This window comes from Gouania willdenowi, chromosome 6, assembly GCF_900634775.1.
Source record: "Gouania willdenowi chromosome 6, fGouWil2.1, whole genome shotgun sequence".
NCBI classification, from domain to species: domain Eukaryota; kingdom Metazoa; phylum Chordata; class Actinopteri; order Blenniiformes; family Gobiesocidae; genus Gouania; species Gouania willdenowi.
Genome location: NC_041049.1, coordinates 44,657,386 through 44,672,187, shown reverse-complemented (window position 1 = coordinate 44,672,187; position 14,802 = coordinate 44,657,386). Strand labels below are relative to the sequence as shown.

The window sequence follows — 14,802 nt, the reverse complement described above, 5'->3', positions numbered from 1 at the left end:
GTACTCCCACTTAAAAAGATGAGAGAGGCCTGTAATTTTCATCAAAGGTATACCTCAACTATGAGAGACAAAATGAGAAAAAAAAAATCCAGAAAATCACATTGTAGGATTTTTAATGAATGAATTGGTAAATCCCTCAGTAAAATATGTATTTGTCTTTTATACTGATAATGAGTTCAAACAGTCACACTCCAGTTACTCAAATCCTGCAGTGCCAGTACATGTCTGGGCCCGTCTGAAGTTTGCTAGAGAGCATTCGGATGATCCAGAAGAGAATTGGGTGAATGTCATATGGTCAGATGAAACCAAAATAGGACTTTTTGATAAAAACTCAACTCGTGTTTGGAGGAGAAAGAACACCATACATACTGTAAAGCATGGGGGTGGTAACATCATGCTTTGAGGCTGTTTCTCTGCAAAGGGACCAGGACGACTGATCCGTGTAAAGGAAAAAATTAATGGGGCCATGTATTGTGATATTTTGAGTGAAAACCTCCTTCCAACAGCAAGGGCATTGAAGATGAAATGTGGCTGGGTCTTTCAGCACAACAATGACAACAAAGGAGTGGCTTCGTAAGAAGCATTTCAAGGTCCTGGAGTGGCTTAGCCTGTCTACAGATCTCAACCCCATAGAAAGTCTTTGGAGGCAGTTGAAAGTCTGTGTTGCCCAGCGACAGCCCCAAAACATCACTGCTCTAGAGAGATCTGCATGGAGGAATGGGCCAAAATACCAGCAACAGTGTGTGAAGACTTACAAAAAACATTTGACCTCTGTCATTGCCAACAAAGGGTACATTACATAGTATTGAGATGAACTTTTGTCATTGATCAAATACTTATTTTCCACCATAATTTGCAAATAAATTCAATAAAAATCCTACAATGTGATTTTCTGGATTTTTTTCCCTCATTCTGTCTCTCATAGTTGAGGTATACCTATGATGAAAAATTACAGGCCTCTCTCATCTTTTTCAGTGGGAGAACTTGCACAATTGGTGGCTGATTAAATACTTTTTGCCCCACTGTATATAATTAATCAAATATGTTTGGACTTTGAAAAATGTTTGACACTACTAAAAACTATTTTTCAGTTCAGGTTTGTTTTTTGTTTGTTGTAAATTAACCACATTTTGGATGCCAGTCTATCACAGGCACAGCACACATTCTACAAAGTTTTTTGTTGAATTATTTTTTTTACACCGTTCAATGACATAAAAATGGTAGTTTTGGAGATTGCAAATGAAAGGAAGAGCAGATCAAAGCTAATAATAGTCCTCTCTCATCTGTAATTACTGTGTGTCCTTGTGTCTGTTCCAGTCATCAGTCTGAAGGAGTTCATTAGAGACGCTGAATGATGATTGGATCTTAGAAGTGCTGGTATGTGAAGGTGAAGAGGTCTCTGATAGACAGCATTTTAGCACCTGTTGTCAACATGTTTCAGAGTAGCCTCAGAGCCTCAAGAAACCATCGCCAATGAAATGCGTTGAGATTATTACATATGGACCAATTATTTTTATCGGTGCAGTATGGAAGTATGTTTCCTATGGAAGCTGGTTTCTGCAAGTGAAAAAACGACTAAAACTAGAAATAGCAAAATAATTTTAAAAATATGATAGTATCTCAATTATGACTTGTTATTTTTAAATGATTATTACTAAGTCGTAATTATCAGACATTATCTCATAATTATGACTTAAGATTGTTGTTTCTTCTTTTTTTTTACTTTTCCTATTTCTTTTTTTTTTTTTTTTTTTTTTTTTGCGGGAGTGTGTGTGTGTGTGTGTGTGTGTGGGGGGGGGGGGGGGGGTACTGGGAGAAATTAGCTTCCTTGTTCCATAGTTTCCACCACTAAATAAATAAATAATATATCCACGTTAAAACATTATTATGAAATAATAAAATAATAATAAAAAGGTCATTGCGTTATTCTCATAATTATGACTTTATAATCTCATAATTTTGACTTTCTTATTTCACATATGAGGATTTACCGCGGTGGTTTTATTTATTAACTGATTTATTTATGTATTTGTTTGTTTTTAACGAAGGACACAGGCTTCCCTCGACCAGCTCCCTCCTTTAAAAATAGCTCCCATTTTTTCCTTTTATTTTGTTTTTTCACCCTTTTAAGCTTTTCCTGTTATATTTATGGAATAAATTTACCATTTATTTATGGAATAAAGGACACTTCTTCCCCGCTCACAGCTAAGACCACTTGATGTCGCCTGATTCTTCCAAACTTTGGATAAACTATCTACTATGGCTGAAGATATTGCTACTTTCTCGTGCCAGCCAGAAACACGGAATATTGGACGCTATTCGAAAAATAAAGAGCGGTCATATCAGTTACATGTGTTAATGAAAGCTGTTTTTAATGCAATCATTTATAGTGAGTTAACATGAGTGTAAGAATGATTTATTACCATTTTTCATTTATTATGGCATCGTGGTGCTTTTACATTATGGAGAAACTTGTATTTCCTCCCAGTTTTGAACAGTTCCATGAATGCATCAAAACTCCCAAGATTTGCTTTAAGAGTTCCTGCTTCTGAGCCAATCCAGATGGAGTTCTCCCTGAGGGGGCGGGGTTTACCCCGCTTTACGTCCCAGTATTTTTTCCAGCGGGCGAGTGTCACACCGACATGATGGCGGAGAGATGGACGTAGACGGAGGAATGAGCGGGTGGTGGACACGGAAAGTTCAGTAACTGAGTTTGGAGAACTTTATTCCTCAAACATTAACAACATAAACAAGGCGAAGAAGAAACATCGCTGTTTGGATTTATTGGAGTGAAGCTGCGGTGAGTGACTTGTTCATGGCATTCTGCTGTGGTTTTTTTTTAACTCTCTGTTCACTCTTTGCTGTTTGAGTGGCTTTAACTTCTCTGCTACTATTTTATCTCACGGTGTAACAGGACCTTTTTATGTGATAAAAAAAAAATACCTCACTTAGTTTGTAATCAGCAGTGAGTCCTTTTACAAACTTTCTGGGACGTGAGAACATCTTGAATATAATGGAAACATCACGTGTTTTTGCTTTATTTTTTATTTAATTAACACTATGTTGTTATGATGATTACTTGTCTCAAATGTGTGATCTTTGTCTTGTCAGTAAATTAGGTGTGTAGCTATTTAATGTGTGTATGCTCTTGTGTTACCCCCGATATCTAATAATGATATATGTTGAAGGGTCCAAACATAAAATGTTAACATTATCTGAATGTTCTAGGTTAAGTTAATGTGGATAAATAAAGTTAATGAAGGTTTCCCTCAGGTTTAAATGAGGCTGTCTGAGGTTGGTTTATGGCTCTGCCACATCGCCATTTCCCTGTAAGGCGTTGTGGTTCATTTCTGACAGTGCCTGAGGCTACTTATTTCTACTTTCTGAATCACTCTCATTACAGAGTAGAGGAGTTCATTTACTCTAAGTATATATATACATAGCGTGTATTCTAACAGTATAGCATGGTCACATGTGATAGTGTCTAATCCATGCATTATCAACACTCATGTCAGCGTTTACAAATGAATGAGTCAGGGTTTTAATACATGAACAAATGGTTATGTTTGTTTTTCTTTAGTTATTTTGTGTGTTTTTGGATTAATTTAGTTTTTTTGCAGTTTTTTATGTATACTTTTGGTGTTGTTTTATATCGTTTTAAAGTTATTTATGTGTATACTTGTAGTCTTTTTGTTTGTTTTTAAGAGTAAATCTGTGTATTGTTATCATTTTGTGTATTTTTGTTGGCCGTGGCTATGGATACGTTAAACTTATCCATAGACTGCCACTCTATGTATACGCAGCGCCCCTCATTGGCCAGTTTAGGTCACGTGGTAGGTGCACCACGTGACCTAAAGTTCCGTCAGTTGTATTTTAGCTCATATTTATTTTTAGCTACCCCGCTAGCCCTTTTATTTTAACCCTAACTGTAACCCTATCCCTAACTCTAACCCTAAAAAGTTTATTTTTGTCGGATATGTATTTTTTTAAAGGTGAAATTTGTTGTGTTAAAATTAAAAAAATTATTTGTCAAATGTGGGATTTGAACCCACATTAGCGGAAGGAAGAATCCTTGACTTTATTTGTTTGTTTTATTTGACTCTTGGCCTGATTATGTAAAAGGTACTTAACGGATTCTGACAAAATTTGAACCAAAGATAGACCTTACGTAATGTGAAGATTCTATTACATTTTGGAGGGGATCTGGATCCACATACCGATTTTTGGATTAGTTTTCCATCAAAATATCACTGGGTTTCACCCAGATTGGATCTAGAATGCGTATTTCATCGCAATGTTATGCAAAGAAAAATGGGGGTGCGCATAGACCTACTGTACTGTTATTAAAGGGGAAAAACACATCTTTTTACTCTGGTGTATGGTTTTTGAATTGCATTGATTTTATCTACACTGTTATTTTATATTTTGTTTCATTTTATTGTTTGACTTGTAGTGTGTGCATTTTTGTCACCTTTGTACAGCACTTTGTTACCTTCTCCCTGGGTTTTTAAAGTGCTTTATAAATAAAATTGGATTGGATTGAGATAGAAATTATTGCATGGATTGGGTAAACATTGAAGCTTGATGTCACAAATCATATTTGTCAGTTACATTTTTGCTACAATGTTTGGACAACATCAAACAGCCCAACAGGTACGGTATTATCACTCAGAAGAACAGCAGGACAATTTACAGTTGTGCATTGTTTATATATGTATTAGATATGAATATTTAATTCCTGCAACTATAAAGCAGACTTTCCCTAAATCAACAGGTACTACGCTAAATGTGCTACAATGCTAAAAAAAAAAAAAAAAAAGAAGAGTTCAACCTGAAATAACCCAAAAATATTAGCTTTGTCATGCCCTAGCTTTTATACAGAAAAATCAATCTCTTTTTTTAAGGTTATATCAACACAACAAAGAATATACAGACAGAATAAAGCCTTAACATAACAATAAATACTAGAATCCACTCTACTACATTACTGTGGTATTTTGTACTTCTTTTGGACTTTGATGAAAATGCAGAATTCGCATGCTCAACCTCGATTTATTTAAAATCAGGCCCCAGTATGACATGGAAATACTTCAAATGCATGTTTTTGGACAATATCATTATATATATTTTCCAGGAAAACAAGTGAAGCAAACAAACAAATAACTAATTTTTTTCTTATGATCTTATTCAAAAAGTTGCTGTACGTAATCCCGGCTGCGTGGGATTCAGTGCAAAATGAAATACAAATTAGAAATGGCTACATGACACGGACTAAACCCTCACTGGTTTTTGGGATCATATCACACATTTCCACTGTAATTTTCTGAGTCTAAAAAGTTGTTGTAATTCATTTGAAGCATATTAATATAATATTGATAACAGTAGTTGACTCTATTAACCCCATGTAGCAACTTTGGTGGGATTTTGGGAAGTTTAATAACCAGTAAAGTCATCTAAACAGGGAAAACCGATGAAATGGAAATTTGGAAACTCTGAAATGGAATTAAAGAAATTTTCAAAAAGCAAATCAGAATCTGTACTTGTGTGGGTTTTTTTCCACACAGGCATCCAGTCCTGAAGGAAAAACTGAAAAAACTTCCCTTCTGGGTTTGGTGTCTCCTTGTTGTTATGAGACCTGCTGCAAAGACTCACATTGAGTAAATAATGGTCTGTAGGGACTTACTGTAGTTTTCCTGGATTCAGCCTTATGTTAACACACCACACTAGTACAAATTTCCCTAAGGTATTGCTATTTATTCATTATGTGGTGATTAGTACTTTGTATATGACCTTGCTTGTCATTGAATAAACTGAACTAGACTCTACATTTACTCTGTAGATGCATAGAGATGAGTTTTAAAATCAAATCAGACTCTTGTCGTCTTTCTCTTTTTTTTTTTTGCTGAACTTGCATTGCGAGATCATTTCACTTCACAACAACTGTGTTCATTGTGTAGTAAATATTTCATTGACATTGTTTTTAGGAAGTCCCAGGGCTCACATTGCAGCCTCTTTCCGTTCTGTTTCAGCAGGAATATGCCAAGAATGTTTGGAGGATGCTTGCCAAATCCTTTGCTCACTTATCTTTATTGGGTTCATGATATCATCCAAACTTGCTGCAGAACAAAAGCACAATTTTTGTCAATCTTGGTTACACTTGGTGTGTAAAATAAAAGGAATGCATGTCGTCTTCCAACATAAATGAATAAAGCAATCCATGCAGGCTGCTTACTGAGAAATATTGGCTGATTCTCTTATTTTGTCAGTCTTTACTGTGAGTGGATTATGAACGTGTTTTTTTTTCATAGAGGTTTCAGTAGGGTTGCTGCTGGTGTAAAATTAGTAAACATGTATTCTGCCTGCTCACACAGGTTTGGAAATAGCTGCAGGTTATTCCAGATCGGCTCCTACTCCCAGGGTCACAGTTTTCATACTGTGCTTCCATATCGCTACCTCGCATCAGTGTTAAATCCCAAAAGGGCTTTTCAGAAACTCATTTGTGATGCACATCATGCACTACATGTGATAAGGTCCTATAAACGACTTCAGTAAGGCACTTGGGTATATTTGTATTTTGTTTACCTTCATCATTCATCTTTCTATCTATTAAAAATGATTTTATTTTAGGGTCATTCCATGTCATTTCAACAAGGTTTTTACCAATAGTTTCATGATTATTCATTAGGCACACTGTGAATTTTTAGTTTGATCAGATTAATACTTCTACTTGAGATATGGCCAATTAAGTGAGGGGGATATGTGTTGATTTTTTTCGTACATTTGGGTTTTTCTATCATTTTCAGCTTCCAACATCACGTAGGAAACTGACGTTTGGTACAGTAATACAGGTCCACCTACTCTCTCAGAATATACACCAAGATCTGCTATATTCTATCTGGTGGACATGCCAGCCCATCAAAATTGGAAAAAGATTTTGGGTCTGGAACTAGTTTAGGCCTTCAGTAAACAACTTGGCATATGCCTCAGCTCCCTGTAATTTGATCAGCTTTGAGCTATGTACATAGACTGTTCACATCACTAATGATTAGTCACATATACTGTGTGCATTGGTTCTTAAGTGACAGTCTCTTGAAACCCCCCCCCCCCCCCAAATTTTCCTTAGCCCATAACTGCATGTGGGAAATTCAGAAAAAATCTTAGTAACATAGAAAATATAAACTGGAGAACATGAGAAATTTGTTCGTAATTAATATTATGTTGTCAAAAGTAAGTGTTTTTCAAATACAATGGTTTTTATAGTTATTATGTTACTAGTGAAAAACAAATAAACAATAAATGATTGTGAGACACAGAGGCAAGCTACAATGACCTCATGTAAAGGATTTTAAATTTATAAAAACATTGCGCCCAGTTTTTTCGCCTTCATCGATAGATCTCATAAACTTACTGACATACAAAGTATTTACTCACAATCTGGAGCTTCGTTATGTTCTAAATTACTTGATGATCAATTTTTTTTCCTGTAATTTTCTTTAAGAAAAATCATCCCACAGACACTTCAGTGAGAAAGATTCTCTCAGCGAGCCTTGACTTTGTTTTGTCTGGCCTTCTTGTTTTGAGTTCACACTGCGAGTTTAAACAAGATAAAGTGCATGAACCTGAGGTGGACGTTCTCTATGGAAACGTTGTGCGGTGATTAAGAAGTGAGTCGTTTCCTGCATGAGTCAAAACATAGAAAGTGTCATTATGTGGAGAGACTTGGATTTATTTATGGAGGCATATCCTTGGAAATCCTTATGTCACTTGGAAAAAGCACAACTAAAACAACAGTTTGTTTGATTTATACTTGCTTGGTAATTTCCTTACTGTTCCTCCTTTATAGTACGAATGGTTTCTACTTTTTCTAATTGTGAAGTTTGTTGTGTTGCAGCTGTAAAACTCTGTCTCCTCTGAGACATTTTAACTCAGGGCTTTGTTTTGTCTAGTGTTTAACTTAAATGGGCAGAAGCATACTTCTAAGGGTTACAAGCTTGCTTTTTAGTTTTTATGAATATCGGGAATGCTTTAGTGCCCCATTGCCGACTCGTTCTGATGGGTTTCTTTTTGTCCCAAGGGGACCGAAGCTGAAGGAAATAAAAAGCCATTACTGTGGTCGACTCTCCTCGTTGTATTCATTGTACTCTGAGTGTCTCCATGAATTGAAAGGGAGATTTTTATCAAAAGACCCACAAGAGCTTTTTTGAATGTGTTTTTCATGGTTTTGGTTTGGAGGCTTTTATTTAAAAAAGAAAGCAGGTGTATCTAAACATGCTACATACATATGCAGCAGTTCATGCTATATATTATGCCTCTAAGTGAAAACGCTGTGCAGTGAAGGACAATGGCCACCTCTGTGTGACTTATGGCTGCTGTTAGGGTACTTGTAGAAAGACGGACAACGATGCTTTGTTTAGGAGTTCGATGGTTGGATGGAGGAATTTTTGAGATATCTCCTTTGATTGTGGGTATGATGGGGTGGGGGAGTGAATATGCCTCAATGGGTAAAAAGATTAAACTAAAAGATTGGTTGATAAACATATCCCTTGTGCTTCCATATAACAAACATTCCACTCAGGCTTCCAGTGACTTGACAAATGAAACCTTTTTTTGTTATAAAATTGTGGAAATGGCCCAACATTGTCTGTTCATTTGTTTAGAGTCTCACACATGGGCTGCAGGCTTAAACAGAGCATGTCTGCTCTTTAGTCTTAGTCAGGTGTGTTTGATGTATGTGTGCTGCGAACTAAGTGTTAAACCTACTTTTGTAGGAAGATATAATTAGGTTTTCTCTACATGCCTTGATTTTAGTTTGAGTTACTTTGATTTCTTCTTAGTCTTAATTACTCTCGAGTTTCATTGGCAATATTCTTTCCAATAATTCCAGCAAGTTCATCTTGTCTTCTTATTTGAAATTATATGTCAAGGTTTCATTTATTCAGACAAGTTTTTTCAGGAAATTTACTTTGAAATGTACTTTGACTGCCAACTGTCAGTCTTCCTCAGAGGCATCTACTGATTGTTTTGCTGTATCCTTACTAGAGATCAACCAAAATGGGATTTTCAAAGGCCAATGCAGATACTGATTTTTTTTTTATTTTTTAAATTCAGCCGATGGCCGATATTTGAGGCCGATATACTTTTTTTTTTTTTTTTTAAATCACATTGATTATGAAAGACAATTGAAATATTAGAAATCAAATACACCAATAGAACTACATTTATTTAACTTTAAATGTACTCGTAACAACCAAGTAAAACAAAATTCCTCCTATTAGGGATATAATAGAAAAAGAACATTTGATCAGGCACTATTATATTATATTCTTATCCTATTATAGCAGCTTTTTATTTGTAAGCCTATTGGCTTCTACCTCTCCCATGCACATGCTATTATTACTTTTTTGTTGTTGTATATTCATATTATATTTTTATGTTCTTTCTTTTTACCTTTAATGGCTACTCTAAAGTGCTAAATTAAAAAAAAATTGAATATTGATATTGAAAAAAGTTCATATATCGGTCGACCTCTAATCCTTACAAGTTATTTTCCAAGGAAAGCATCAAAGCATCTACTGGTCACTTTCATGTGTCTTTATGAGTTCTGATGTTATTTCCTGTCTATACAGTGTGAGTATTTATTACTGAAAGACCTATAACAAGCATGAGTAACTCTAACTACATTCAGCATTCATGACCTTCACCAATTAAACAAATACCTTTTGGTTTTAAAGTTGGGCAGTAACAAAGATTTTTGTTAAATCTTTTTCTGGGGGGATGCGCCCGGGCCCCCCTTCAACACTCGCGCCGGTGGCGCTTGCTAGCACACCTCGCGATCTCCCTACGTTGTGAAAAATTCCTGGTGAGAACCCTGGATATTGTTCTAAAATATGCATGTGAGGTATTTCCATGTCATATTGGAGCCTGATTTTAAATAAAGAACGTGAATCTTGCTTTTTCGTCCGTTTTTCTTGATTACAGAAAATCGGAGGCGTTATGTGAGACGCGCAGACCGTTCCTTCTTGAGGATCAGCTCCTTTGTACCCCATATTGTTTCACGAGGACTTAACGGTTCCTAGACTAAACAACTAGTGTTACCAAACTTCACTACAGGCACCTTTTAAATGTGAGTTACTGTACTACAAAGGAATGCAATAACAAGTCGTCAGTAATACAACTTGTTGTGTTATTTCCAAAGCATTATCACATGCAAGAAACATGCTAAGCTAACTCAGTAAGAGTTGTGTGGATTCTTCCCCCTACAGATGAATTTGTAGCGTATAAATAATGTTTCCCACCTTCTGTGGGCTCAGGGCTGTGTGAAGTTTACACCAGTGAATTTCTCCATGTCATTACCCAAAAGTGTATAGTAGCTCACATCTCCTCTCATCCTGTGGTGGGCTGATACAGATTGTATGTCTCAGTGCATGCTTACTTACACATTATGGAAAATCTGACCACAGAAATGTTGAAACTGCAGATGTTGGTGTGTGGGTGGTTTCTTTAATCTAAAAATGCTGTTAAATCCTAGTGTTGGCTACTTAAGGACGCTAATTGTATTCAAGGGCATGTTTTTATGATGTCTTATTTAAGGTAAGGGTCTAAATGTATGTTCCAAATGATGTTTTGTAGACACAGAGAGAGTGTTGTTGCGTTAAGGCACAGACACTATTACTGTCTTCAGTTAGCTCCAAACAACACGATATCTAATCAACCTCTGATTGATAATCTGTGAGAAAGTATCCATCAGTGTTACTATTTAAAGTTCTACTACTCCTACAGTCACTTCATTCAGGACTCCACAGAGCTGTATATAGCTTGGATGTTGTTCCCCAGATGCATCTTGCACCAATTTAAACAAGTTCAGTTTTACTGTTGCGTTAACTTAATCCTGAAGCACTTTTTCCAACATGGTATTTTACCAGTCAGTCCAGAAAAGGGTATTCTGTTGTTACCAAGTAATTCTTGGGTGGGGACATTTCTGTAATGACGTGTTTAGCAAAACAATTTAAATTTAAAGCTCAACACTGACTGCTTTGACACTGTATTCCTTTCTTAAGATAACCAGTAGTACACACTAACATGTATGCAATGCATGTGACATTGTTTTAAAGGGAACATATTATACAAATGTTTCACCTTTTAAGACAATTCCCCGTGGTCAAAACATAACATGAATTAAGCAACAGAAAAGGTTTAATACCGTGTGTTATCGAGGTCTTTGAGAGCGCTTCGTTTTGGGGGGTGTGTCCCTAGATTTGCAAAGACTTCCCCCTTCCCCGCCCCTGTCTTCTGCGGGGTGGCACACACTTAAGGTGTGTTCACACTGAAAGCGACTGAAGTGACTAGATTACATTCACAATCAATGTAAATGACGCAACTTCAAGAGGTTCTGCACGACCTAGTCGCTCAAAGTTGAAAAATTTTAACTTTTCAAGTGACAACTGTCTGTAGAGCTGAGGCAGCAGCCCCTCCCTCCTGCTACAGTGACACCGCTGCAGCGGGAGGCTTCCTCAATTTATTGGGGCAAAATTAAAGCGGTTAACATCTTGAATAAGCCTACATTCTGAGTCAACTCATCCTTTAGTAACTCCTTAAGTTCATAATTTAAACCGTAAAAGTGGCGCTGTTAATGATAAGTGCTGGAGAAGATCACCCCTCTCTCTCTCCTGTCACCCGGCTCCGCACGCACACACACGCACACACTATTCACTGGAGCGATTAAGTGATGGAGTGACCAAAAAGCACCACTAGGTTCAAGCGACTTATCACGGGCGACTAAAGTGACAGAAGTCGCTACAGTCGCGTTCGGTGTGAAAAACAATGGCGGACTTCTGCAAAAGTTTTCATCAGGTTGGGGGTGGAGTCATGGATGGAGTTACCAGCGGAGGGGAGGGTATTTTCTTTCTCGATTTAGCTTGTGATGTCACAAACTTAGAAAATTTGAAACAGCAATTTTTTCTGCATTGTAAGACTGAGACAGACCACAAACAAACGACTGGATGGTTTTATTTCACATGTTGTGTGCCGGTAAACACAAGTTACCTCATGTAATCAAAAAACTGCAAAAGTGGATTTTTCATAATATGTCCCCTTTAAAACAAATTGACTGCTTGTTTATTATTTTGAGTTCAAAGATTTTAGCAAAGATTTGACAGTGAGGCTTTTAATCCTGACGTTTCTTGTTTTCTTTGCTTTTTGAAGGTTTTTTTCAGTGACTGAAGATGATGTCTGATGCCAGTGACATGTTGGCTGCGGCCTTGGAGCAGATGGACGGCATTATAGCAGGTAAAGGTTAGAAAATACATTTTTAAATCATTATTCAGTATTTTTATAGATATTATCTCTAAAACAATTGTCAACTGCGAGCAAGCACAATTTTTTCTCTTCCGATATGACACTGATATTGCGGCCTTGGTTATTGGCCGACATCATCTCAAATCATATATACTTTTATTTCTTATTTTGTAGGGTGGAATGTTAGAAAAAGTTTGATCAAGTGATATTACTCAAATGTCAAGAACAGTAGGTATGAGAAAAACTGACCCATTAACCAATGGTTCAGTTCATTTTTAACTTTAACATAAGAATATTCTGTAATTTATGACTGCGTATTAGGGCCACATAAATATTAAAAGAAATCTGAGCACAACAAGATTAAAGTCATAATTTTATGAGAGTAAAACTGAAATAGAAACAGGATGTTGTGTGTGATATGGAGAATGTGGAACATTTAGTGAGATTATATTTCTCTTCAGGTTTCACACATGGTGAAACACTGAGCCTTTTGGCCCATCATCACCTCACTGTTATCAGTTTAAGGACTTTAAAGTGACTTTGAAGATTAAGATTTGCATTTGTTCTGATGAAAGAACCAGACTTTTATTGTGGAGGAGGAAGTGGCTGAAAGTGGTTGATTTAAGGGCTATTAGTGTTAGTTGCGTTCACTTCAACAGGGAATTTTGAGCGCTATACCATTGAGTTTTTTATGATACGGCTTTATTCTTATAAAATTATGACTATTCTCTAAATATTATGACTTTAATCTAAAAATATTATGATTTAAATCATGAAATATTCTGACTTTAATCTCATAAAATTATGATTTTTATTAAGATACAACCTTTTTGTCATGAAATTACAACTTTATCCTCGAAATATTACAACTTTAATCTTGTAGTGCCCAGATTTTCTTCTATTTTAATGTGGCCCCAATTAAGCTTTTGTAAAAAATAAAGTAAATAAATAAGAAGTAAATGAGATCTTGAAAAATAACCTCAATAAATATTATGGAACCAATATTGGATATCAATATTGGAAACTGACGCTGTAATATCTCACCTTTTAGTAATTTTATTCATATTGTTTTTATTTTCGCTCCATTCGGCTCAAAGTACTGTAATCATCTCTGTTGCTCCCTTTGGTTGTGTGAACATTGAAAGGACAAACTGTTCTTTGAAATTAGTGGTGTGCCAAAATTGATATCAATGCATTCCCTCCGAAATCGATTATTTATTTATTTTATTTTTTCAACACAAGTTAAGTACTAAGCACAAGTTAAATATTCTCAGGGTTTCAAGTTTACAAAGAAAAAAACTACATTTGCTTGCATCAGTATTCCCTTAAAGACTTAAACATAACACAAGGACATTGGACTAGTTGTGGTCAGTGTGTGTTTACAAGAGTCACTGTGCAGTATACACTTGGCTGTCATTCATGTCGAATTGATTGACAATGTTTTGTAATTCCTCTGAAATGGATTCAGTGCAGTCAATCAATTCTTCATTTCTTCAGTGACACAGATATTGTAATAGGTTGTGCATGGAATTTGCCATGATAAATCGATTATCGCAGAATCACTGGATCATGACAACATCGTTAACGTGGGCAAATATATAGTAATGTAGTCTACCACTAGGTACCTGGCTATACCCAGCCCTATTTGAAATGCTCTTAAAGGGTTAATGGTTTGGCTGCTTAGCTTCAAACTGGTAGATTGGTTTCTTAGTGTTAGTGTTTCCCTTTGTGTGTTCTAAAAGTTGCATACGATTTGTAGGGTTTTAAATGTTGCTTCAGTTAAACTCACTGTTGCCATCTGTGTTCATTAGTCATCAAACGTTTTACCGTGTCACTGCCTTGATAAGATCACTATTTGAAGTTGGTAAAACCTGTCAAAAATATTCACACAAACGGCTCTCCTGTGTCTGTTTTTGAACTGTTCTTGTGCTTCTTGGCCTCAGGCTCCAAGGCTCTGGACTACTCCAACGGTTTGTTTGACTGTCAGTCACCCACTTCTCCTTTCATGGGGAGTTTGCGAGCGCTTCACCTTTTGGAAGACCTGAGAGGCGTCTTGGAGATGATGGACACTGAAGAGAGGGAGAGCCTACGCTGTCAGATCCCCGATTCCACCGCAGACAGCCTGGTTGAATGGCTTCATGGTCAACTGGTGAGAGACAGAGAGAGAACCTAGAAGTTTCACACAGTAGATTTACATAGAAAGCATCCAAGGAGAGTTTCTTTGACCTCCATTTGTTTTTATCAGAATCGTGTGGCCTCGGATATCGTTTTCTGTTATGTTGTCACATAACTGGTTTTTCCTGATATTTGAAACAAAAGCTTGTTATTAATGAATAACTAGAGTCACATGTCACAGCCATTCAATTGTTTAACCCATGCTTTATTGACTCAATCTAATTTTAGTGCACATGAAATCATGTTGCTGGTTAGTAAACACTATGAACAATCATGTTTCCTGATAGAGAGCTAATGTGTTTGCTAAGTGAAAAAATGAGCGTCCCGTTTGGC

At 36.3% G+C, this 14,802-nt stretch overlaps 1 protein-coding gene across 8 annotated transcripts in view; it reads left to right on the top strand.

Moving 5' to 3' along the window:
- Nucleotides 1-2,611: 2,611 nt before the first annotated feature.
- The window catches only part of ppfibp1b (PPFIA binding protein 1b), a 32,904-nt gene continuing 20,713 nt past the window's right edge, over nucleotides 2,612-14,802 (top strand). For 4 of the 8 annotated variants that reach the window (XM_028451807.1, XM_028451805.1, XM_028451806.1 and 1 more), the window contains exons 1-3: nucleotides 2,612-2,800; nucleotides 12,202-12,285; nucleotides 14,238-14,443. In XM_028451807.1, coding sequence (XP_028307608.1) covers nucleotides 12,222-12,285; nucleotides 14,238-14,443 — 270 coding nt within the window. In that variant the 5' untranslated portion in view covers nucleotides 2,612-2,800; nucleotides 12,202-12,221. Of the gene's footprint in view, nucleotides 2,801-12,201; nucleotides 12,292-14,237; nucleotides 14,444-14,802 lie in introns of all 8 variants that reach the window. The other 4 variants (XM_028451803.1, XM_028451800.1, XM_028451802.1 and 1 more) reach the window with 1 other exon arrangement.